The following is a 25,626-nucleotide window of genomic DNA, read 5'->3' on the forward strand; positions in this document are numbered from 1 at the left end:
TCAGCTCGGCTGCCAGTGTGCCACAACTCAACTGCCACAGTTAGTCGCCACTCACCAGGTTGTTTTAGGCAGAGGCCGACCTTTCTGCCTTTTCCCTGCAGGAGTTAATCCTAAAGCGACCTTTGGGATATGATCCTGGGCCTTCCTGAACACATGGCATTGGGCAGCCATCACAATCGCGGCAGCGGTTATCCTGTATTCTGTATATTTCTCTCTCCTGGTTGGATAAAATGTATTCCAACCTGAAAAGGAATTGTCTGTTTACTAAAGAGCTGGAGAAGCAAGGGATCCCCTGTTACTGAACAAACACTCAATACACTCAACACTCAATTACTATCAGAAGAATATATATATATCTTATAACACTTATTGTTAACAAAACAAATAAATAAATTACTTCACCTTTAAAACACTGATTGAATCGTAAATAATTTAAGAACAGAAACAGAACAGAAAGTTCAGAATCAGTTTGTTCTGAATCCATAGAAATCTCACAGTTTAGAGGCCATGGTTTCCCACAATAAATAAAGGAAGGATTTGATGCAGAATGTATAATTATAGGGTCCTTATTCTGACACTAAAACTGTAATACATTACAACGTCGCTCTCATTTCCTGTGTGCAGATTGGACTGGAAGTGGACTCTCTTTTTCGGGTGTTTTGCCAAGGTGGACGTGGTTTTGAGGCTACTAGGTTACTACTTACTAGGTTTACTGTGAAGTTAAAGGTTAGGGTTTAGGCTCCCAGAAGTGGGAGTCCTGGACTGGAAGTACAGCACACAACATGTTTATCTTAGCACCTTGTCTCTTGAAGTTGGATGGATTTACAGCTAGCTCACACTTTTCAGCACAGTAGTTGACCATATAGGCCCTTAGCTGTCATATTTAGACTTTACATAAACAGTTACTCCTGTAGTTTAAACATGACATTCAAACAACAGGAGGATTCGTCAACAGGAACACCCTCAACGTAATGGCACAGCTGACAGCCATGAACTTAAATATTCAAATATTGCACACACACACACATACGAGGAGAAAACAGCATATTCCCTGACATCCATAGAAAGTGGTGATGCTGCATTTATATTGTACCTTTCTCCAGTGTGCTTTAATTCACCCAATCACAAATAGATGGCACAGGAATGCAAGGTTCAGGTTTTAGGTTGTTATTAAACAAAGTGCTTTCTTAAATACCGTTGAGTGATTTTAGCTAATTTTACATTTTTATAGCACTTTTCAAAGTGCTCAAAGCGCTTTACATTAATGGTTCATTCATTCATTGGGAGGTGAAGCGGCGAACAGTCAACGCCAGCGTCCTCACTTCCCACATTCACACACCAATGGTGGCAAGCTCACACCGACCAACTCATTGGAAGCAATGTAGGGTTCAGTGTCTTGCCACTTCGACATGTGGACAGGAGGATTCGAACCGCCCACCCAGGGATCGTTGGACGATCTGCTCTACCTCCTGAGCCACAGCTGCCCATGACGCTAGTTAGTCACAGGGACTTTCCGGGAATACAACAAACAAGGTATTGGGTACCATTTTTATAATCTTTGGTATAATGACTCGGACGGGAGATCAAACTCCAACCTCCCAATCTCAGGGCTGACACTTAAGGTTAACTTAAAACAGCAATAAATTCAGTACTATACCATACAATAATGACCAGATACACTGAAGACAATAGACACACACACGCGCACACACACGCACACACGCGCACACACACACACACACACACACACACACACACACACACACACACACACACACACACACACACACACACACACACACACACACACACACACACACACACACACACACACACACACACACACACAGCAATACAAACAGTAATTGATTATGCACACATAAACATAATGCACACAAGGCATCTTGACATAAACGCGTCACTTGTAGAAAGAGGGCTCTGGGTGTGTCCAGAGAACAGGTGGATATAAAGACATGCAACAAGTTGAGGATGAACCAAACCGAGCTGTCAGAAAATGTCTCTGAACAGGATGCCACCGGGATGGCTGCAGGCGTGGATGGTCGTGTTCTTCATGGTGCTTCCTGCCACAAACCCTGGTAAGCAGCTCAAGTTGAACAAATGTAGTAATAGTTTGATGTTGAATCTAAGTAAAGGAACGGTCATGTCCTCGCACAGCATAATACTGTGCCGTGCTTCCATGTATAAAGAATTGTGGGCATGTGCATATCCTACCTCTTTTCTTTTCTCATGTTGAATCTGATGCATGCAGTGGAATTTCAAATAGGAGCAGAAATGCAGGAAACATTTGTTAAATTTGCCTCACATGACATAACACGCACACACACCGTCGTTGTCATTAAATGTATTTAGTAGCAGTCTTTGCTTAATGAGATGTTCATGTGATTTTGAGAGTAAATATGTTTTATTTATTTTCTCCCAGTCTTAATTCAGTCACAAGACAAAGGGCCTATAACAGGTAACATTGGAGGATTTGACCAAGAGTCTGACTGGCAACAAAAACGCTGAAAACAGTACACGCACGCACGCACACACACACACACACACACACACACACACACACACACACACACACACACACACACACACACACACACACACACACACACACACACACACACACACACACACACACACACACACACACACACACACACACACACACACACACACACACACACACACACACCTATTTATCTTTAATTCAATACTAAATTATAGTTATTTTAGCACTGTGCATTGTCTATTAGCCAACTTCATTGTTTTTTTGGTCATCCCTGCAGCGAGACCATCTCGTAATGAGGATTTCTGCAGTACATGGGGGAACCGTCACTTCAAGACATTTGATGGAGATGTCTTCCAGATGTCTTCAAGTTGTAACTACGTCCTGACGACTCAATGCAAAGCGGCATATAATCAGTTTAACGTCCAACTGCAGAGGACAGACGAAGGATACAAAGTCACACTGAACCTGGAAGGAGCGATCATTGAAATGACTAACAACTCCATCACAGTCAACGACAAAGTATTGTACGTATCACTTATAGGAGTAAATAATGTTAGGATGATTACCAGTAGCAACAGCAGTTACAGCAGTAGCTGTGACAGTAATGAAATAATGTATTATTACCGTAGTTATTTTACTTATTTATATGAATGCTGCTGCTTATAATGGTGTTTCATCATGTTTAAAAAACATGTACATATAGCACCTTTAAATTCTAAAGGTTAAATGAATGTTGACAGTTCTGTACATGCACGTTAATCATTGTTTCCATCTGACACGCATACGTCCTGACGAGGCACGCTTTCCAACCGACATTGAACTATATATATATATATACACTGTATTGTCTCAAATATAAAACTACTCTGATTATAAGACGACGCCCATTTTTCAAGACTCATTTGTGGAAAAAAAGAACATTGAATGTCAAATAGTCTAGTCCCCGATTATAATACAAGGCTGTTTTTTTTTAGGATATTTCATGATATGTCTTATATTCAGGCCAATAGGATATATATATAGTACATACATTTTCCAAATTGTTGCACAGCAGCAAAAATACAGCTAAAACCAACTGCTTCTCTGTCTCCCCAGGACGACTCCGTTCAGTGAGAGTGGAGTGACAGTGGAGACTGTGTCGTCCTATGTCCAGGTCAAGGCTACATTTGGCCTAGTACTCATGACCAACTTTGAAGACTCTTTATGGGTAGGTCTGGACGCTATGTTTTCTTCTTCCATTGCATTAATACAATAATGTTATTGCTAAGGACAAAAGTCAATATTGATTAAATATCCATAAAACTGAAACTATACAATAGGCTATGTATATGTTACAGCAAAATCGAGAAACCAGTAAAACCGAGAAAAAACGGAACAGGGGGCGCCTGTGTTGCCGCGGAGGGAGGCCGTGCCCTGCATGGGGGATTAAAGGCGGACCCCTTTGAGGCCAGGCCCCGTTATTCTCGATTTTACTGCAGGTTTCTCGGATTCACTATATTTTTTCATCTCGTTCCAAATGTCTAGAACAGTGGTTCTCAAACCTTTAGATTTCAAGGACCCCCTATAGTTATATGATATGATATGATATGCATTAAACCACAGACTCCCAGTCCCATTTGATACCATTGTCTATCTCTGGGACTGCATTGTATATCATAACATCCTGAGAAACTCTGAGAGTGTGCAAATGGAACCAAATGAAACTCTCTGAGTTACAGTCCAGTCCCAAAACTCCTCAAGGACCCCTTGGGGTTTCCGGACCCAGTTTGAGGTCTAGATGACCAATCAGATTGACCTGTTATATATTTTATGATAATGCTATAAATGAATAATAATGTTTAAAAAGTGTGGGTATAACATTGATACTGAACATGTTTTATTAAAAAATGTTTTAAGGTGGAATTGGATGAACAGTTCAAAAACCAAACCTGTGGACTGTGTGGAGATTTCAATGGATTTGCAGAAGAGTTTGCGGAAAATGGTAAAAATAGACCACATACTGGTTGCATTGAAACAAAGTGTCCTGACAACCACTCCCAAGTACATGCCAGACACTATTTTGGTCTATTTTAGTTTGCAAAAATTACTAAATTCTACCAATACTACTAATACTACTAATACTACTAAATAATACTAATACTAATAATAAAAGTATACTTTTATTAGTTTACAAAAATGCTTGTCATTAAAGCTTATGTGTTATTGCCAGATAATCTTTTAGTCTTTTAAAACAAATCTGCTACAAAGTGCTACAATACAGGGTACAAATAATTGCAACAAATATTAAAACTAGAGCGTTACTAAAATCTACTTGTCATTAAAGCTTACTTGTCTTATTGTCTCTCTACAGGGGAGGCGATTGAAGTGGATGATTACGCAGAACGCTGGTTAGCCAATGGTCCTTCAGACAGTGATGACTGTGATGATGTTCAACCAAACAACGAGACTTGTACACAAGTAATGACAAGAACAGTGAAACATTATCAACATATTCAACATGTTTCAATTTATCACCCACGTGAATATGCTCCATGCTAATTCTGTTTCCTTTTTCTAACCCACAGAGCGTAACGTGTGAACAGCTCTTGACATCACCTGCCTTAAAAGGCTGCAGAAAGCGGGTGGATTATGAATCTTTTCTCCAAGCTTGTTCCAGTGATCTCTGTCACTGTGACAACAGCAGCTCATGTCTGTGTTCAACCCTGGCTGAGTATTCTCGCCAGTGTGCCCACGCCGGTGGAACTCCACAGAAGCATCAACTCTGTAGTAAGAAATATTAAATATTTTAAAAATATATCAAAGCACTGTTTAAAATTCTGTCATAACACTTCATTTTCATTTTGTTGAATAGCAAAGAACTGCCCATACAACATGGAGTACAAAGAATGTGGAAGTCCCTGCACAGACACCTGCAGTAACACAGAGAGGAGTAAGCAGTGTGATGACCACTGCATCAACGGATGCTTCTGTCCAGAAGGTATACAACAAGAATGACCACATTAATATAACACCAATATCTGAAGAATTGGGTTATGAATATGACAATAATAAGTAGGTTATGTTTCCATGTGTTGGTCAAATAAATACATAGGATGATCTGATGTCAAAATAAGCCCTGAATATGTTTTCTCTGATGCACTGCTGTATAACCCTGAATATATAATAATAATAATAATAATAATAATAATACTATATTCTCAAGGAACCGTATTTGATGACATCAAGAAGAGTGGCTGTGTCCCTATTGAACAGTGTTCCTGTGTTCACGGTGGCAAAACCTACAAGGCTGGAGAGTCCTACACCAAGGCCTGTTCAAAATGGTAATAATAAAGTGTAAATATAAACATTGCAATGTACACAGTAGCCAACATTAGACTGCTTGTATTGTCACACAGAGAAAGAGACACAGACGGAAAGGTGTTATTCTTCCTCTGGTACAACTTGTAGCAGAGGAAGTGTACTCCAGTAACAGTGCAGTCAGCTCTTTAGTCCACTAAATATCATACGATTTTAGTCTACAGTTTTCACTAAATCTACAGTTTATATAGGCGACAAAAATGTATTTCGGCGGGCCTTGATGGCATCGTATAATGGCTGGTTTTTCACTTTTTTGCATGCTGAAAATAGCCGATCTGAGCTTGTAGATCTGTTATTTTCAGAGCGGAACCAAACTCTTCTCCATTAGTCCCTCCCTGACATTATGTCTAGTTTTTTGACGAAATTGTCAGTGCATTTAGTCATAGTTTTAGTCTTTGTAGCTTAGTTTTTGTTTAATTTTTATTTCGTTTTCGTCAGTGAAAAAAGGTAGTCGACGAACATAGTTGTAGTCCAAGAAATCTACACTGTACTGCACATGATCATACTACAATATACATGAGCTGCATGTGAAGTATTGCACTAGAGTGCATAGACATAGACTAAAGTATGTAAATATATTCAATTTACAATTTAGGCATTTTGCAGACGCTCTTAATCCAGAGTGATTTACACGTAAGTAAGAAAAAAACATAGTAAGAATCATACAGTGGAATATCTCTATAATGAAACTACAGTATGTGTATACACTATATACTGCTATGTCTAGATAAAATGCTATCTAAGTTACATCAATTGAGCCTTTGCATATACGCCATAAGGTCGTCGAGGCTAGGGCAAGTGCTACGGCAAGTGCTACGGGCTACTGTATATACCTGTGTGTGTGTGTGTGTGTGTGTGTGTGTTTCAGTACCTGTACAGGTGGAAGGTGGAGTTGTGTTGACACCAACTGTCCTGGAACCTGCAGCATCATGGCTGGCAGTTTCTTCAGCACCTTCGATGAGAACGAATACCAGTTCCACGGAGACTGCTCCTACATTCTGACACAAGTTAGTAATAACTAGCAAAACATGAACAAGTTAAGAGCTCCATTTCAGAAACTGTGTTGATTGTTGCTACTATTCCTGCTTTTGGCTGAGATGACTTGGCACGTGACAAACGAGATGAGTTCGAGTGCAGTTAATTTGCACGCAAGAGAATTCTCCACCTCCATCCATTTTTTGCTTTTACACATCAACCATCTTATGTACCATGGCAGTAGCTTAAAGCTGACTGCCCCCCCCCCCCACCTTGCTGATCTACATAACAACGTGTACATCTGTTATTTAGTGAAAAGGCATAATAATGCATTAATGTAAAAAAGTATGAAATGCAATTTCTTTAAAAAAAAATAAGAAAAATAGAAATAAAACAATGAACCCTTGTTGTACTTTTTTTACAACAAAATCTGGAGGGACAGTGCTTTTGTGGTAAAGTCTTGCCAATTTAGGGTTGCAGACTTTGTTTAAAACATGTATTTTAACATGGGCCTTCATGGGAAGGTGCTGCTTTGGCTTGCATTGATTTGTTCGCATCCCTGACACTCTGGCACCTCACCAATCAGAACTATAACGTATGAGCCTCCTATTGACACGATTGATCATTCAATTTTAATACAGCGTCTGGAGCACTGGATAGCCTGTCTGGTACGGCCCTGTCCTGGTTTTCCTCCTACCTATCAAATAGAAGTTACTTTGTCAATCTAGCCGAGTTTGACTCAGACAAACACGATATCAGTTCTGGTATTCCACAGGGCTCGATTCTTGGCCCTCTGCTTTTCTCCTTGTACATACTGCCATTGGGCGAACTCATTGCCAATCACGGAGTCAATTTTAATTTCTATGCTGATGATACCCAACTATATCTTTCTGTGGCTCCAGATGATCCCTGTGCTTTAGACCCGCTGGTTACCTGTCTGTCTAGCATCAAATGTTGGATGAGTGAGAACTTTCTCAAGCTAAATGAGGATAAGACAGAAGTTCTCATAATCGGTTCTAGTGAACAGAAATAATCAATATTAAGCAGACTTGGCAACCTGACTGTAGAAAGTAACAGTACAGTAAAGAACCTGGGGGTTATTATCGATTCTTAATTCACACATTAATCATGTTACCAAGATTGCCTTTTTTCACCTTAGAAATATTGCACGAATCAGAGCCTATGTGTCCTTGGACGATGCAAAAACGCTAATCCACGCCTTTGTTTTTTCTCGGCTTGATTACTGCAATGCACTTTTTTCAGGACTGCCTAAGAAAACAACTGACAGATTACAACTTGTCCAAAATGCAGCAGCCAGAGTTTTAACTAGAACTAAGATGAGAGAACATATTACTCCAGTTTTGGCATCACTGCACTGGCTTCCGGTTGTTTTTAGGATTGATTTTAAATTTTAAATTATTTTACTTGTCTATAAAGCTCTCAATGGTCTAGCACCTTCCTAACTACATGACTGCCTGCCTAAATATGTCCCAAACCGCCCCCCTAAGGTCTTCCACTGCTGGCCTGCTCGCTTTGCCTAAAAAAATGGCAACTAACTTAATTTTTTTTGTTATTCATGTCCTGTATTGCATTACTGCTTGTTTTTTTTTATGTCGTTGCCTTGCTTTTATTTTATTCTCCATTGTTCTGTAAAGCACTTTGAGCTGCATTTCATGTCATGAATGGTGCTATACAAATAAAGTTTTATTATTATTATTATTATTATTATTATTATCAGTCCTCTCTTATAACCATGGGTCAAATAAAGGCTGTGTTTCTTATCTTCACCTTGTTTTCCAGGTGAAAAGTAAGAACATCACAGTTCATAGTGATCTGTCCAGATGTGGTAAATCTGACTCTGAGACATGTCTGGAGGCTATAACTGTGGTCCTGCCTGGACAGGTACATCACGCATGCATGCACGCACGCGCGCACATATGCGCACATACGAACACACGCACACCGGACCGGCCTATATGCGTAGGACACTACCATTTAGGTATAGTCAATTAACAGACCCTTTTCTTTTTTACTACAGATGATTAAAGTTGAAGACAGTGGAGCAATATTTTATAACAAACTGACTTCTCAACTGCCCCTCCTCCTGGGTGAGTTTTCATTTATTGGATAATAATCTAATCCTAATCGGTTCATTGGTGATGATGATTCATTCTGTAAATTTGTATTTCACAGACAATGTAAAGGTCTTCAAGCTGTCCACGTTTTACATTCTCATTCATACTAGCTATGGACTCCAGGTTCAGATACAGCTAACACCCAGAATGCAAGTCTACATCACAGCTGCTGCATCTCTTAAGGGGAAGCTCCGTGGTATGCATCCTTACCATAATGATTTGTATTATTGAAAAACAATATATTCAAATGGTGATGCAATGATATGACTGTTGTTTCCCCAGGTCTTTGTGGAGACTTTAACGATGTTAAAACTGATGACTTAAAAACCAGTAGTGGGCTAATTGAGGCTCGGGCTGCACAGTTTGCTAATACATGGATGAGTAAAGCTTCCTGTCCTGCCAGCAAAGACTTTACTAGCGTATGCAGTTGGAATGTACAGAAAGGTATGTTATCTGCACATTGTTTTAGTCTGTCTATTGAACTATTTCAGGCCTTAACAATGTCTTTGTTTTAACAGAGAAGTATGCTGAGACTTGGTGTTCCAAGATTGCTGACCCCAAAGGGATTTTTTCTAAGTGTCATTCTGAAATAGATCCAGAGTTCTATGAAGATGTAAGATTTGATATTTTACAAACAATTCAGCCAAATGTAGATTCAATTTGTGTGTGTAGATTGACCCTGTGAATAACCCTCTTCATAGAGCTGTAAGGAGGCTACCTGCAGCTGTGATAAGAGTGAAGACTGCATGTGTGCGGCTGTATCTGCCTACGTTCAGACCTGCGCTGCAGCAGGCATCTTCATCACTGGGTGGAGAAACACAGTGTGCAGTAAGCTCTGCATACAAACATCTCATTTCACATGAACAGCAGTGTTTGTTAGATAAAAAAAACTGATAGCCTCTCATGTTTTCACAGAAAGATACACAACCTCCTGCCCTGCTAGCATGGTGTACAGCTACAAAATGACCAGCTGTAATCGTGGTTGTCGCTCTCTAAGCCAGCCCGACACCACATGTCAGATTGCCTTTACTCCTGTGGACGGCTGTGGATGTGCTGAAGGAACTTATCTTAATGAAAAGGGAGAGTGTGTGCCATCGATAAAATGTCCCTGCTATGATGGGTATCACCACATACCTTCTGGAAGCAACGTCAAGATTCAAGGCAGAAACTGGTGAGACTTTCACTGCTCCAATGCTTCTATCAGGATTTACTGATTCTGTTTCATCTACTTTCTACTCTTTTCACCTACTTTCAATTGTGTCTCTTCCACTTCCTAGTGCCTGCAAGCGTGGGAAGCTCAACTGTTATGGAAGACCAGACATTACATGTAGGTTCTCAGCACTTTGCTCATTGAATCATTTCTAACATAAGAAGTATGGTTTGGATTTTAACACCATTTTCTCTTCAGCCTGCAAAGCTCCGATGGTCTTCTTCAACTGCTCCAAAGCTTCGGTGGACGCAAAAGGCTCAGAATGCCAGAAGAGCTGTCAGTCTGCCGACACTGAATGTGTAAATTACTTTTGGTCCTTTACTATATCTAAAATAATACAAAATGTTGTCAATTCAATGTCAGAATCTTCAATAGATCAATTTATATGTTGTCAATGCAATGCTGACTTGAGCTTGTTGTAGATAAAGGTGGTGTTTACAATGAACTGAACTTGATGTGTTTTGTAGGTGAGCTCTGATTGTGTGTCAGGCTGTGTGTGTCCTGGCGGCTTGCTGTCCGATGGTAAAGGGGGATGTATCAAAGAAAACAAGTGTCCCTGTTCGTATGGTGGGGTCACCTATGAGCCTGGACAGACGGTCAAGGTGGACTGTAACACCTGGTAAATGACTTTCATGCTCTGCAGTATGTCTTTGTGTGTTATTCAGAATCTGTTCTAGATTTAAACCCTTCTGTCATGGTCATTATAGCACGTGCTCTGGGAAAACATGGAAATGCACCGCAACACAATGTGAAGGGACTTGCAGTATCTATGGAGAGGGTCATTATGCCACTTTTGATGCCAAGAGGTTCTCTTTTCATGGTGGCTGTGGATATGTCTTTGCTCAGGTACAATAGACAGGTTTCTATTTATTTCAGTGTTTTGATGTGAATTCAGTCAGAATGCTAATGCCAGCATCTTACAGGATTACTGCGGCGGCAACACCGACGGCACCTTCAGGGTTCTGACTGAGAGTGTCGCATGTGGGCCTGCTTACCAGACCTGCTCCATCTTGATCAAGCTCTTCTTAGGGGTACAAAGCACAGTTAAAAAAACCCACACATATTTACTGTACTATGTTAGCCATTACAAGTCAATATGCTATGCTCTTTGTTATTTCAGGACGATGAAATTGAACTGAGTGAGGAAAGAATCAAAGTTGTCAAACAAAGTAAAAGCCAGGAGGTCTCCTATAAGGTCCACACTATGGGAATTTATTTGGTCCTTGAGGCAAAACAGGGACTGACTCTCATCTGGGACAAGAAGACAGGTCTGATGATCAAACTCAGCTCTACATACAAGGTGAGTCAACAATAGAACTAACGTACGTCTAGTTAACAATAGAACTAACACTTAGTATTTATAGTAACTAATAATATTATAGAATATAAATGTTGTTAAAGGGACACTTTACCGTTTTAACTAAGTGGGAAGTGGGTTTTAACTAAGTAGGAAGTGGGTCGGGAATGGCTTATTGTCGGTATCAGCCAGTAACATGCAGGAGTCAATGCGCTATACCCCTGGGAGGTGGATTGCTGAGGGGGAGCGCTAGTGCGCCACACCTACCATCAGCTCCCAGTACTTCACGCACGACTTGCCGCACCATTATACATTACACAAGCTTCCGTTTTTAACGTGTATTAGTTTTAATAGTTATATTAGTTCGTATTTTAACGCAATTTAACTCTTCCATTGGACCCCTTCCATTGAATAACAAATAGCTGCAAAAAGATGACCTCTATCTATCTATCTATCTATCTATCTATCTATCTATCTATCTATCTATCTATCCATCCATCCATCAAATATGAAGTACCTTAGCACGTTAATTAATTAGAAATATTGTTTTATTCTATCTATCCATCCATCTATAGTACACTACAGTATCATCTATCTAAAAATGATGCATCTTGTTAATAACAGAATACAGAACTAACATAGCCGACATCATAACATTAGAAGTAAGGCTTGCCTTAAACTAACATGTGTAGTAGTAGAACATCTAGTTAACAATATTATGAAGGGATGTCCCACCAAAATAGTAGGGTGACATAAACGACATAAAAGTGGGACAGCTATTAATACTTTGTAAGGATTTCATACCTGCAAAATCAGACAATAACCTTAAAGAGGTCTTGAATTGTTGCTACAAGTCTTGCCACTAATGGGTTTGGATTTCTTCCAAATGATATAACTGTTAATGGTAGGCATGCAAATTATCGATTCAATCATTAATAAGCGATATAAGACAATGCTGCATTTAGTTTTTCCTGAAATTACAGTTTAAAACATTTAAACAACACCCTGTAAACTAGTGTTACATTAACAACTTGAAGAGTTTATATTCCATGACAACACAGTGGAAAGCAGTATAGTGTTTGAACCATTTGTGGACATTTTCAGCGTCCTGTTATGTCCTAAATCTGTGTCCATATTTTCAAACCACCTAAAATGACCATTAATACAAAGCACATTCATAGATGCATGTTCATAGATCTCCACAAGCCCTGGACTAATCATTTTTAGCCATGCATTACATACCGTATAGGCAGTAGGCACACTTAATCCATATAAAGACTGAACACTATATCATTTGAGGACCATTCTTTAAAACAATGAAATGGTTTTAAAGTCAGTTACACAGACTCTAGGCTTAAGCTAGGCTTGAATTACTCATTCAATGGGCAAGACAACACATCACACACGCAAAGACAGAAAGTCTAAACTGACTGGAAGTGGCAGATAAGAAAAACTCAGTATCTCAGTATTTATTATGGTGCTGCAGAATTATTAAACAATATACACGTAATCAAGATATAAAATGTAATCTATAAAGGTTTTTGCTTCAGAATTTTTCTGTTTGAATGCAAGGTTCAATTTCTGACTATCTGGAGCTAACTGTTTTTATTTTCCATAATCAACATATTTTCTGTCCTCCAGGGAAAAGTGTGTGGTCTGTGTGGGAACTATGATGGGAATGCAAGGAATGACTTCACAACCAGGAACCAGGAAGTGGTGGCGAAAGCTCTTGAGTTTGGAAACAGCTGGAAAGTTTCTCCTAGTTGTCCTGACAAGGAAAGTGAGAAAGGTCCTTGTGCTGTCTACTCCTACAGACAGGCCTGGGCTGTGAAGCACTGCAGCATTATCAACACTGATGTATTCAAAGCCTGTCACTTGAAGGTAGCATGTCACACACATGCACGTACACATGCATGCATGCACGTACATACGTATGTAGCCTATGTGTTTTTTGTGTAATAATTAGTTAACTTTATTTATAATTCAAATGATTCTACCAAAACACCATATTTGTCAACTTAAACAAAATGTTGCATAATTATTATAATGACCCTAATATAATTATGCAACAAAATATTTAAGTTAATTTAGGTTATCGAGGGCAGTGTTGTGGTCATACATCATCAAAAGGATGAGATCTGCATTTAAAACCCCAAGCTGAGGTCTAACTTTAATCGTGCACAGTTACTACTAGTTCATACTAGTTAATAACATATCTATGTTTATTTCTTGCTGTATTCACTAGCAAATCGTAATTGCAATAATGAAATGTCTTCTCTGGAAAAAGGTGGATCCCAAAAACTATTATGAAGCGTGTGTGAAGGACTCCTGTGCCTGTAACTCTGGGGGTGACTGTGAGTGTTTCTGCACAGCGGTGGCAGCTTACGCTGCTGCCTGTAACATAGCTGGAGTGTGCGTGAGGTGGAGAACTCCCAAAGTCTGCCGTGAGTCTTTGTCCTTCTAACAAATGAAACACATAAAGCATCTGTCATTGTCATTCTGTTGTATTCTGATACACTGACCCTAACAGAGAGGGTGTTTGTTGTTGTCTTGTCTCTGTCCTACACAGCTCTGTTCTGTGATTATTACAACCCATCTGGAGAATGTGAATGGCACTACGAACCATGTGGTAAACCATGTATGAAGACATGCACAAATCCTTCAGGATTATGCACCAATCCAATACCAGCTCTGGAAGGTATGATGTATACATTTATGGAAAACAGAGGAAGTACGATTGTTATCGAAATGTTATCGTACTTCCTCGATAAAAAGGAGAATTCAAGCATAGCAGGCAGAAAAGTCGTAGTTTAAAGCAAATGGCAATACAAATGAGGACAATAAGTAGAAGTCTTGTTTCACGGCTCAAGTTTGTTACAGTAGTTACTGATATGGTATGTAATAAATATAACGAAATGTTTACATCAGAGATCCGGATGTGCAATGTTAACTCATATCCATTCTGTATTGTTCTATGGTCTCCACGGAATAATGTTAACATAGGGTGCTACCCACGATGCCCTCCGGAACGACCTTATCTGGAAGAATCTACTATGAAATGTGTGCAGATGAAGCAGTGTGGCTGTTATGTTGATGGGAAGCATTATGAGGAAGGAGAGGACATTCCTTCAGACATTTCTTCAGTCCAGAACTGCCACTCATGGTATTTATGTAGATGTAATACTGTAGAAAGACTCAATTAACTACAGTACACATACAGTGAGAGAACGGTAGAATGTGTATTGTGTGTGCCAAAACTACCCAAATTCATATAATATGTTCAGATTCTATGCATAAAATCCAATGTATGAAATTAGGATACATGTATTCCTCAGCCGACATTAGGCAAAAGAGATGAATTATTCAAATCTCTATACTAAATTAAATATAATTGAAACTGTCCACTGCTACGGCAAATGTTCTAAAACAATAACACTCCGCTTGACATGTGTGCTTTAAAAGAGAGTATTATGAATACAATTTGTTATCTTATGAATGTGATGTCAAATTGTAATGTCGTATTCAATATTCATGAACTAAACTTCTCTTAATCTCTATGTTTGAAGTTCTTGTGAATCCACAAAAGCGATCTGCACCTATGATGTCAAGGGTAACTATTAGTATGATATATTTATTTTATAATGTAATATTATGACTTTAAAGTTTAAACATATTTACTATAATGACTGTATCAATAACGTGTGTGTGTGTGTGGTTTCTATTCCAGCATGCCATTGTTTGTACAAGGGGAATACATTTGAATATGGAGCAATAATCTACGACACACATGATGGATATGATACTTGTATCACTGCATCCTGCGGAAAGGATGGAAACATCACAAGGGTCATGAAGGATTGTGCAAGTACTACAACTACAACAACAACTACACGTGCCCCAACTACTACACCCTTTATCTTTAGTACCACCACTATTCAAGCTACTACTACTAAACCTACCACAACCACAGAAAAACCCACAACAGAAACACCTCCAACAGGAACACCTACAACTACCACAATCACAGAAAAACCTTCAACAGAAAAACCTCCAACAGGAACACCTACAACTACCACAAGCACAGTAAAACCTCCAACAGAAACACCTCCAACAGGAACACCTACAACTACTACAATCACAGAAAAACCTCCAACAGGAACACCTCCAACAGGAACACCTACAACTACCACAATCACAGAAAAACCTTCAACAGAAAAACCTCCAACAGGAACACCTACAACTACCACAATCACAGAAAAACCTTCAACAGAAAAACCTCCAACAGGAACACCTACAACTACCACAAGCACAGTAAAACCTCCAACAGAAACATCTCCAACAGGAACACCTACAACTACCACAATCACAGAAAAACCTCCAACAGAAACACCTCCAACAGGAACACCTACAACTACCACAAGCACAGTAAAACCTCCAACAGAAACACCTCCAACAGGAACACCTACAACTACCACAATCACAGAAAAACCTCCAACAGGAACACCTACAACTACCACAAGCACAGTAAAACCTCCAACAGAAACACCTCCAACAGGAACACCTACAACTACCACAATCACAGAAAAACCTTCAACAGAAAAACCTCCAACAGGAACACCTACAACTACCACAAGCACAGTAAAACCTCCAACAGAAACACCTCCAACAGGAACACCTACAACTACCACAATCACAGAAAAACCTTCAACAGAAATACCTCCAACAGGAACACCTACAACTACCACAAGCACAGTAAAACCTCCAACAGAAACATCTCCAACAGTAACACCTACAACTACCACAATCACAGAAAAATCTTCAACAGAAAAACCTCCAACAGGAACACCTACAACTACCACAAGCACAGTAAAACCTCCAACAGAAACACCTCCAACAGGAACACCTACAACTACCACAATTACAGAAAAACCTTCAACAGAAAAACCTCCAACAGGAACACCTACAACTACCACAAGCACAGTAAAACCCCCAACAGAAACACCTCCAACAGGAACACCTACAACTACCACAATCACAGAAAAACCTTCAACAGAAATACCTCCAACAGGAACACCTACAACTACCACAAGCACAGTAAAACCTCCAACAGAAACACCTCCAACAGGAACAACTACCACAATCACAGAAAAACCTTCAACAGAAAAACCTCCAACAGGAACACCTACAACTACCACAAGCACAGTAAAACCTCCAACAGAAACACCTCCAACAGGAACACCTACAACTACCACAATCACAGAAAAACCTTCAACAGAAAAACCTCCAACAGGAACACCTACAACTACCACAAGCACAGTAAAACCTCCAACAGAAACACCTCCAACAGGAACACCTACAACTACCACAATTACAGAAAAACCTTCAACAGAAAAACCTCCAACAGGAACACCTACAACTACCACAAGCACAGTAAAACCCCCAACAGAAACACCTCCAACAGGAACACCTACAACTACCACAATCACAGAAAAACCTTCAACAGAAATACCTCCAACAGGAACACCTACAACTACCACAAGCACAGTAAAACCTCCAACAGAAACACCTCCAACAGGAACACCTACAACTACCACAATCACAGAAAAACCTTCAACAGAAAAACCTCCAACAGGAACACCTACAACTACCACAAGCACAGTAAAACCTCCAACAGAAACACCTCCAACAGGAACACCTACAACTACCACAATCACAGAAAAACCTTCAACAGAAAAACCTCCAACAGGAACACCTACAACTACCACAAGCACAGTAAAACCTCCAACAGAAACACCTCCAACAGGAACACCTACAACTACCACAATCACAGAAAAACCTTCAACAGAAAAACCTCCAACAGGAACACCTACAACTACCACAAGCACAGTAAAACCTCCAACAGAAACACCTCCAACAGGAACACCTACAACTACCACAATCACAGAAAAACCTTCAACAGAAAAACCTCCAACAGGAACACCTACAACTACCACAAGCACAGTAAAACCTCCAACAGAAACACCTCCAACAGGAACACCTACAACTACCACAATCACAGAAAAACCTTCAACAGAAAAACCTCCAACAGGAACACCTACAACTACCACAAGAACAGTAAAACCTCCAACAGAAACACCTCCAACAGGAACACCTACAACTACCACAATCACAGAAAAACCTTCAACAGAAAAACCTCCAACAGGGACACCTACAACTACCACAAGCACAGTAAAACCTCCAACAGAAACACCTCCAACAGGAACACCTACAACTACCACAATCACAGAAAAACCTTCAACAGAAAAACCTCCAACAGGAACACCTACAACTACCACAAGCACAGTAAAACCTCCAACAGAAATAACTCCAACAGGAACACCTACAACTACCACAATCACAGAAAAACCTTCAACAGAAACACCTCCAACAGGAACACCTACAACTACCACAAGTACAGTAAAACCTCCAACAGAAACAACTCCAACAGGAACACCTACAACTACCACAATCACAGAAAAACCTTCAACAGAAACACCTCCAACAGGAACACCTACAACTACCACAAGTACAGTAAAACCTCCAACAGAAACAACTCCAACAGGAACACCTACAACTACCACAATCACAGAAAAACCTTCAACAGAAAAACCTCCAACAGGAACACCTACAACTACCACAAGAACAGTAAAACCTCCAACAGAAACACCTCCAACAGGAACACCTACAACTACCACAATCACAGAAAAACCTTCAACAGAAAAACCTCCAACAGGGACACCTACAACTACCACAAGCACAGTAAAACCTGCAACAGAAACACCTCCAACAGGAACACCTACAACTACCACAATCACAGAAAAACCTTCAACAGAAACACCTCCAACAGGAACACCTACAACTACCACAATCACAGAAAAACCTTCAACAGAAAAACCTCCAACAGGAACACCTACAACTACCACAAGCACAGTAAAACCTCCAACAGGAACAACTACAACTACCACAATCACAGAAAAACCTTCAACAGAAAAACCTCCAACAGGAACACCTACAACTACCACAAGTACAGAAAAACCTTCAACAGAAAAACCTCCAACAGGAACACCTACAACTACCACAAGCACAGTAAAACCTCCAACGGAAACACCTCCAACAGGAACACCTACAACTACCACAATCACAGAAAAACCTTCAACAGAAAAACCTCCAACAGGAACACCTACAACTACCACAAGCACAGTAAAACCTCCAACAGAAACACCTCCAACAGGAACACCTACAACTACCACAATCACAGAAAAACCTTCAACAGAAAAACCTCCAACAGGAACACCTACAACTACCACAAGCACAGTAAAACCTCCAACAGAAACACCTCCAACAGGAACACCTACAACTACCACAATCACAGAAAAACCTTCAACAGAAAAACCTCCAACAGGAACACCTACAACTACCACAAGCACAGTAAAACCTCCAACAGAAACAACTCCAACAGGAACACCTACAACTACCACAATCACAGAAAAACCTTCAACAGAAAAACCTCCAACAGGAACACCTACAACTACCACAAGCACAGTAAAACCTCCAACAGAAACAACTCCAACAGGAACACCTACAACTACCACAATCACAGAAAAACCTTCAACAGAAAAACCTCCAACAGGAACACCTACAACTACCACAAGCACAGTAAAACCTCCAACAGAAACACCTCCAACAGGAACACCTACAACTACCACAATCACAGCAAAACCTTCAACAGAAAAACCTCCAACAGGAACACCTACAACTACCACAAGCACAGTAAAACCTCCAACAGAAACAACTCCAACAGGAACACCTACAACTACCACAATCACAGAAAAACCTTCAACAGAAAAACCTCCAACAGGAACACCTACAACTACCACAAGCACAGTAAAACCTCCAACAGAAACACCTCCAACAGGAACACCTACAACTACCACAATCACAGAAAAGCCTTCAACAGAAAAACCTCCAACAGGAACACCTACAACTACCACAATCACAGAAAAACCTTCAACAGAAAAACCTCCAACAGGAACACCTACAACTACCACAAGCACAGTAAAACCTCCAACAGAAACAACTCCAACAGGAACACCTACAACTACCACAATCACAGAAAAACCTTCAACAGAAAAACCTCCAACAGGAACACCTACAACTACCACAAGCACAGTAAAACCTCCAACAGAAACAACTCCAACAGGAACACCTACAACTACCACAATCACAGAAAAACCTTCAACAGAAAAACCTCCAACAGGAACACCTACAACTACCACAAGCACAGTAAAACCTCCAACAGAAACACCTCCAACAGGAACACCTACAACTACCACAATCACAGAAAAACCTTCAACAGAAAAACCTCCAACAGGAACACCTACAACTACCACAAGCACAGTAAAACCTCCAACAGAAACAACTCCAACAGGAACACCTACAACTACCACAATCACAGAAAAACCTTCAACAGAAAAACCTCCAACAGGAACACCTACAACTACCACAAGCACAGTAAAACCTCCAACAGAAACAACTCCAACAGGAACACCTACAACTACCACAATCACAGAAAAACCTTCAACAGAAAAACCTCCAACAGGAACACCTACAACTACCACAAGCACAGTAAAACCTCCAACAGAAACACCTCCAACAGGAACACCTACAACTACCACAATCACAGAAAAACCTTCAACAGAAAAACCTCCAACAGGAACACCTACAACTACCACAAGCACAGTAAAACCTCCAACAGAAACACCTCCAACAGGAACACCTACAACTACCACAAGCACAGTAAAACCTCCAACAGGAACACCTACAACTACCACAATCACAGAAAAACCTTCAACAGAAAAACCTCCAACAGGAACACCTACAACTACTACAAGCACAGTAAAACCTCCAACAGAAACACCTCCAACAGGAACACCTACAACTACCACAATCACAGAAAAATCTTCAACAGAAAAACCTCCAACAGGAACACCTACAACTACTACAAGCACAGTAAAACCTCCAACAGAAACACCTCCAACAGGAACACCTACAACTACCACAATCACAGAAAAACCTTCAACAGAAAAACCTCCAACAGGAACACCTACAACTACCACAAGCACAGTAAAACCTCCAACAGAAATAACTCCAACAGGAACACCTACAACTACCACAATCACAGAAAAACCTTCAACAGAAACACCTCCAACAGGAACACCTACAACTACCACAATCACAGAAAAACCTTCAACAGAAACACCTCCAACAGGAACACCTACAACTACCACAATCACAGAAAAACCTTCAACAGAAAAACCTCCAACAGGAACACCTACAACTACCACAAGCACAGTAAAACCTCCAACAGAAACAACTCCAACAGGAACACCTACAACTACCACAATCACAGAAAAACCTTCAACAGAAAAACCTCCAACGGGAACACCTACAACTACTACAAGCACAGTAAAACCTCCAACAGAAACACCTCCAACAGGAACACCTACAACTACCACAATCACAGAAAAACCTTCAACAGAAAAACCTCCAACAGGAACACCTACAACTACCACAAGCACAGTAAAACCTCCAACAGAAACACCTCCAACAGGAACACCTACAACTACCACAATCACAGAAAAACCTTCAACAGAAAAACCTCCAACAGGAACACCTACAACTACCACAAGCACAGTAAAACCTCCAACAGAAACACCTCCAACAGGAACACCTACAACTACCACAATCACAGAAAAACCTTCAACAGAAAAACCTCCAACAGGAACACCTACAACTACCACAAGCACAGTAAAACCTCCAACAGAAATAACTCCAACAGGAACACCTACAACTACCACAATCACAGAAAAACCTTCAACAGAAACACCTCCAACAGGAACACCTACAACTACCACAATCACAGAAAAACCTTCAACAGAAACACCTCCAACAGGAACACCTACAACTACCACAATCACAGAAAAACCTTCAACAGAAAAACCTCCAACAGGAACACCTACAACTACCACAAGCACAGTAAAACCTCCAACAGAAACAACTCCAACAGGAACACCTACAACTACCACAATCACAGAAAAACCTTCAACAGAAAAACCTCCAACGGGAACACCTACAACTACTACAAGCACAGTAAAACCTCCAACAGAAACACCTCCAACAGGAACACCTACAACTACCACAATCACAGAAAAACCTTCAACAGAAAAACCTCCAACAGGAACACCTACAACTACCACAAGCACAGTAAAACCTCCAACAGAAACACCTCCAACAGGAACACCTACAACTACCACAATCACAGAAAAACCTTCAACAGAAAAACCTCCAACAGGAACACCTACAACTACCACAAGCACAGTAAAACCTCCAACAGAAACACCTCCAACAGGAACACCTACAACTACCACAATCACAGAAAAACCTTCAACAGAAAAACCTCCAACAGGAACACCTACAACTACCACAAGCACAGTAAAACCTCCAACAGAAACACCTCCAACAGGAACACCTACAACTACCACAATCACAGAAAAACCTTCAACAGAAAAACCTCCAACAGGAACACCTACAACTACCACAATCACAGAAAAACCTTCAACAGAAACACCTCCAACAGGAACACCTACAACTACCACAAGTACAGTAAAACCTCCAACAGGAACACCTACAACTACCACAATCACAGAAAAATCTTCAACAGAAAAACCTCCAACAGGAACACCTACAACTACCACAAGCACAGTAAAACCTCCAACAGAAACAACTCCAACAGGAACACCTACAACTACCACAATCACAGAAAAACCTTCAACAGAAAAACCTCCAACAGGAACACCTACAACTACCACAATCACAGAAAAACCTTCAACAGAAAAACCTCCAACAGGAACACCTACAACTACCACAAGCACAGTAAAACCTCCAACAGAAACAACTCCAACAGGAACACCTACAACTACCACAATCACAGAAAAACCTTCAACAGAAAAACCTCCAACAGGAACACCTACAACTACCACAAGCACAGTAAAACCTCCAACAGAAACACCTCCGACAGGAACACCTACAACTACCACAATCACAGAAATACCTTCAACAGAAATACCTCCAACAGGAACACCTACAACTACCACAAGCACAGTAAAACCTCCAACAGAAAGACCTCCAACAGGAACACCTACAACTACCACAATCACAGAAAAACCTTCAACAGAACAACCTCCAACAGGAACACCTACAACTACCACAATCACAGTAAAACCTTCAACAGAAAAACCTCCAACAGGAACACCTACAACTACCACAATCACAGTAAAACCTCCAACAGAAACACCTCCAACAGGAACACCTACAACTACCACAATCACAGAAAAACCTTCAACAGAAAAACCTCCAACAGGAACACCTACAACTACCACAAGCACAGTAAAACCTCCAACAGAAACACCTCCAACAGGAACACCTACAACTACCACAATCACAGAAAAACCTTCAACAGAAAAACCTCCAACAGGAACACCTACAACTACCACAAGCACAGTAAGACCTCCAACAGAAACACCTCCAACAGGAACACCTACAACTACCACTATCACAGAAAAACCTTCAACAGAAAAACCTCCAACAGGAACACCTACAACTACCACAAGCACAGTAAAACCTCCAACAGAAACATCTCCAACAGGAACAACTACAACTACCACAATCACAGAAAAACCTTCAACAGAAAAACCTCCAACAGGAACACCTACATCTACCACAAGCACAGTAAAACCTCCAACAGAAACACCTCCAACAGGAACGCCTACAACTACCACAATCACAGAAAAACCTTCAACAGAAAAACCTCCAACAGGAACACCTACAACTACCACAAGCACAGTAAAACCTCCAACAGAAACACCTCCAACAGGAACACCTACAACTACCACAATCACAGAAAAACCTTCAACAGAAACACCTCCAACAGGAACACCTACAACTACCACAATCACAGAAAAACCTTCAACAGAAAAACCTCCAACAGGAACACCTACAACTACCACAAGCACAGTAAAACCTCCAACAGAAACACCTCCAACAGGAACACCTACAACTACCACAATCACAGAAAAACCTTCAACAGAAAAACCTCCAACAGGAACACCTACAACTACCACAAGCACAGTAAAACCTCCAACAGAAACACCTCCAACAGGAACACCTACAACTACCACAATCACAGAAAAACCTTCAACAGAAAAACCTCCAACAGGAACACCTACAACGACCACAAGCACAGTAAAACCTCCAACAGAAACAACTCCAACAGGAACACCTACAACTACCACAATCACAGAAAAACCTTCAACAGAAAAACCTCCAACAGGAACACCTGCAACTACCACAAGCACAGTAAAACCTCCAACAGGAACACCTACAACTACCACAATCACAGAAAAACCTTCAACAGAAATACCTCCAACAGGAACACCTACAACTACCACAAGCACAGTAAAACCTCCAACAGAAACACCTCCAACAGGAACACCTACAACTACCACAATCACAGAAAAACCTTCAACAGAAAAACCTCCAACAGGAACACCTACAACTACCACAAGCACAGTAAAACCTCCAACAGAAACACCTCCAACAGGAACACCTACAACTACCACAATCACAGAAAAACCTTCAACAGAAAAACCTCCAACAGGAACACCTACAACTACCACAAGCACAGTAAAACCTCCAACAGAAACAACTCCAACAGGAACACCTACAACTACCACAATCACAGAAAAACCTTCAACAGAAATACCTCCAACAGGAACACCTACAACTACCACAAGCACAGTAAAACCTCCAACAGAAACTACTCCAACAGGAACACCTACAACTACCACAATCACAGAAAAACCTTCAACAGAAAAACCTCCAACAGGAACACCTGCAACTACCACAAGCACAGTAAAACCTCCAACAGGAACACCTCCAACAGGAACACCTACAACTACCACAATCACAGAAAAACCTTCAACAGAAAAACCTCCAACAGGAACACCTACAACTACCACAAGCACAGTAAAACCTCCAACAGAAACACCTCCAACAGGAACACCTACAACTACCACAATCACAGAAAAACCTTCAACAGAAAAACCTCCAACAGGAACACCTACAACTACCACAAGCACAGTAAAACCTCCAACAGAAACACCTCCAACAGGAACACCTACAACTACCACAATCACAGAAAAACCTTCAACCGAAAAACCTCCAACAGGAACACCTACAACTACCACAAGCACAGTAAAACCTCCAACAGAAACACCTCCAACAGGAACACCTACAACTACCACAAACACAGAAAAAACTCCAAGTACCACAACCACAGAAATACCCGTAATCACAGGAAAACCAAGTACCACAGTTAAACCGACCACAGAAGGAGTGAAAACATGTAAATGCAAATACGAGAACCAGGAATTTGTTCAGGGTACGTAAAATTGTTCCTGTAGCGATTGGCACCCATGGCTTTATTTCACATATCTTTTAAATCAGCATAGTGTAAGAATTAATGTTTTTTTCCTTCTCCCATAATAGGAGCTATTATCTATAATGCAACTGATGGCGATGGCTGGTGTTATTTTGCCGAATGTGATCCCAATGCGTGTACGGGTAACATTACAAAACACAGTAGACCATGCCAGTCTACAACTACAACCACAACAAAGATCACCACTCCTGTAGTAACCACTCCATCTGTGGATTGTTATTACCTAGAGCCACCATTAAAGGTATTCAAGCACGTTCATGCAAATGTGGAACAAAAACTATACTAGAGTTGAATGAACACCATACATTTAGCACAGATTTTGTGGTTTTGAATGTTTTTCTTTACTCTCCTTGATTAGAATGGACAAACCAGGGAATCAGGCTGTAAAATAGAAGAATGTTCATCTGGAAAAGTAATTACAGCATTTAAGACATGTATAGATAAACCAAAACCCACATGTTCAAATGGACGTCCACCAGTCAAGGTCTATGATGATGATGATGGCTGTTGTTTTCACCATGAATGTCAATG

The 25,626-nt window shown here is 40.5% G+C and overlaps 1 protein-coding gene across 1 annotated transcript in view; it reads left to right on the top strand.

Moving 5' to 3' along the window:
- Nucleotides 1-2,014: 2,014 nt before the first annotated feature.
- The window catches only part of LOC310864460 (mucin-5B-like), a gene marked incomplete at both ends in the record, with an annotated part of 28,166 nt that continues 4,554 nt past the window's right edge, over nt 2,015-25,626 (top strand). The window contains 28 exons of the mRNA XM_083773147.1: nt 2,015-2,096; nt 2,802-3,048; nt 3,620-3,731; nt 5,089-5,290; nt 5,376-5,501; nt 5,727-5,844; nt 6,750-6,888; nt 8,657-8,758; nt 8,895-8,964; nt 9,050-9,187; nt 9,510-9,604; nt 9,693-9,819; nt 9,907-10,162; nt 10,269-10,318; nt 10,400-10,500; nt 10,669-10,820; nt 10,909-11,047; nt 11,125-11,232; nt 11,322-11,501; nt 13,140-13,379; nt 13,786-13,942; nt 14,068-14,196; nt 14,502-14,641; nt 20,319-20,378; nt 20,964-21,011; nt 22,545-22,592; nt 24,126-24,173; nt 25,454-25,478. Coding sequence (XP_083629273.1) covers nt 2,015-2,096; nt 2,802-3,048; nt 3,620-3,731; nt 5,089-5,290; nt 5,376-5,501; nt 5,727-5,844; nt 6,750-6,888; nt 8,657-8,758; nt 8,895-8,964; nt 9,050-9,187; nt 9,510-9,604; nt 9,693-9,819; nt 9,907-10,162; nt 10,269-10,318; nt 10,400-10,500; nt 10,669-10,820; nt 10,909-11,047; nt 11,125-11,232; nt 11,322-11,501; nt 13,140-13,379; nt 13,786-13,942; nt 14,068-14,196; nt 14,502-14,641; nt 20,319-20,378; nt 20,964-21,011; nt 22,545-22,592; nt 24,126-24,173; nt 25,454-25,478 — 3,439 coding nt within the window. The remainder of the gene's footprint in view (nt 2,097-2,801; nt 3,049-3,619; nt 3,732-5,088; nt 5,291-5,375; nt 5,502-5,726; nt 5,845-6,749; nt 6,889-8,656; nt 8,759-8,894; nt 8,965-9,049; nt 9,188-9,509; nt 9,605-9,692; nt 9,820-9,906; nt 10,163-10,268; nt 10,319-10,399; nt 10,501-10,668; nt 10,821-10,908; nt 11,048-11,124; nt 11,233-11,321; nt 11,502-13,139; nt 13,380-13,785; nt 13,943-14,067; nt 14,197-14,501; nt 14,642-20,318; nt 20,379-20,963; nt 21,012-22,544; nt 22,593-24,125; nt 24,174-25,453; nt 25,479-25,626) is intronic.

The sequence above is a fragment of the Protomyctophum parallelum genome (assembly GCF_964188405.1).
Source record: "Protomyctophum parallelum genome assembly, chromosome: 9".
In the NCBI taxonomy this organism is placed as follows: domain Eukaryota; kingdom Metazoa; phylum Chordata; class Actinopteri; order Myctophiformes; family Myctophidae; genus Protomyctophum; species Protomyctophum parallelum.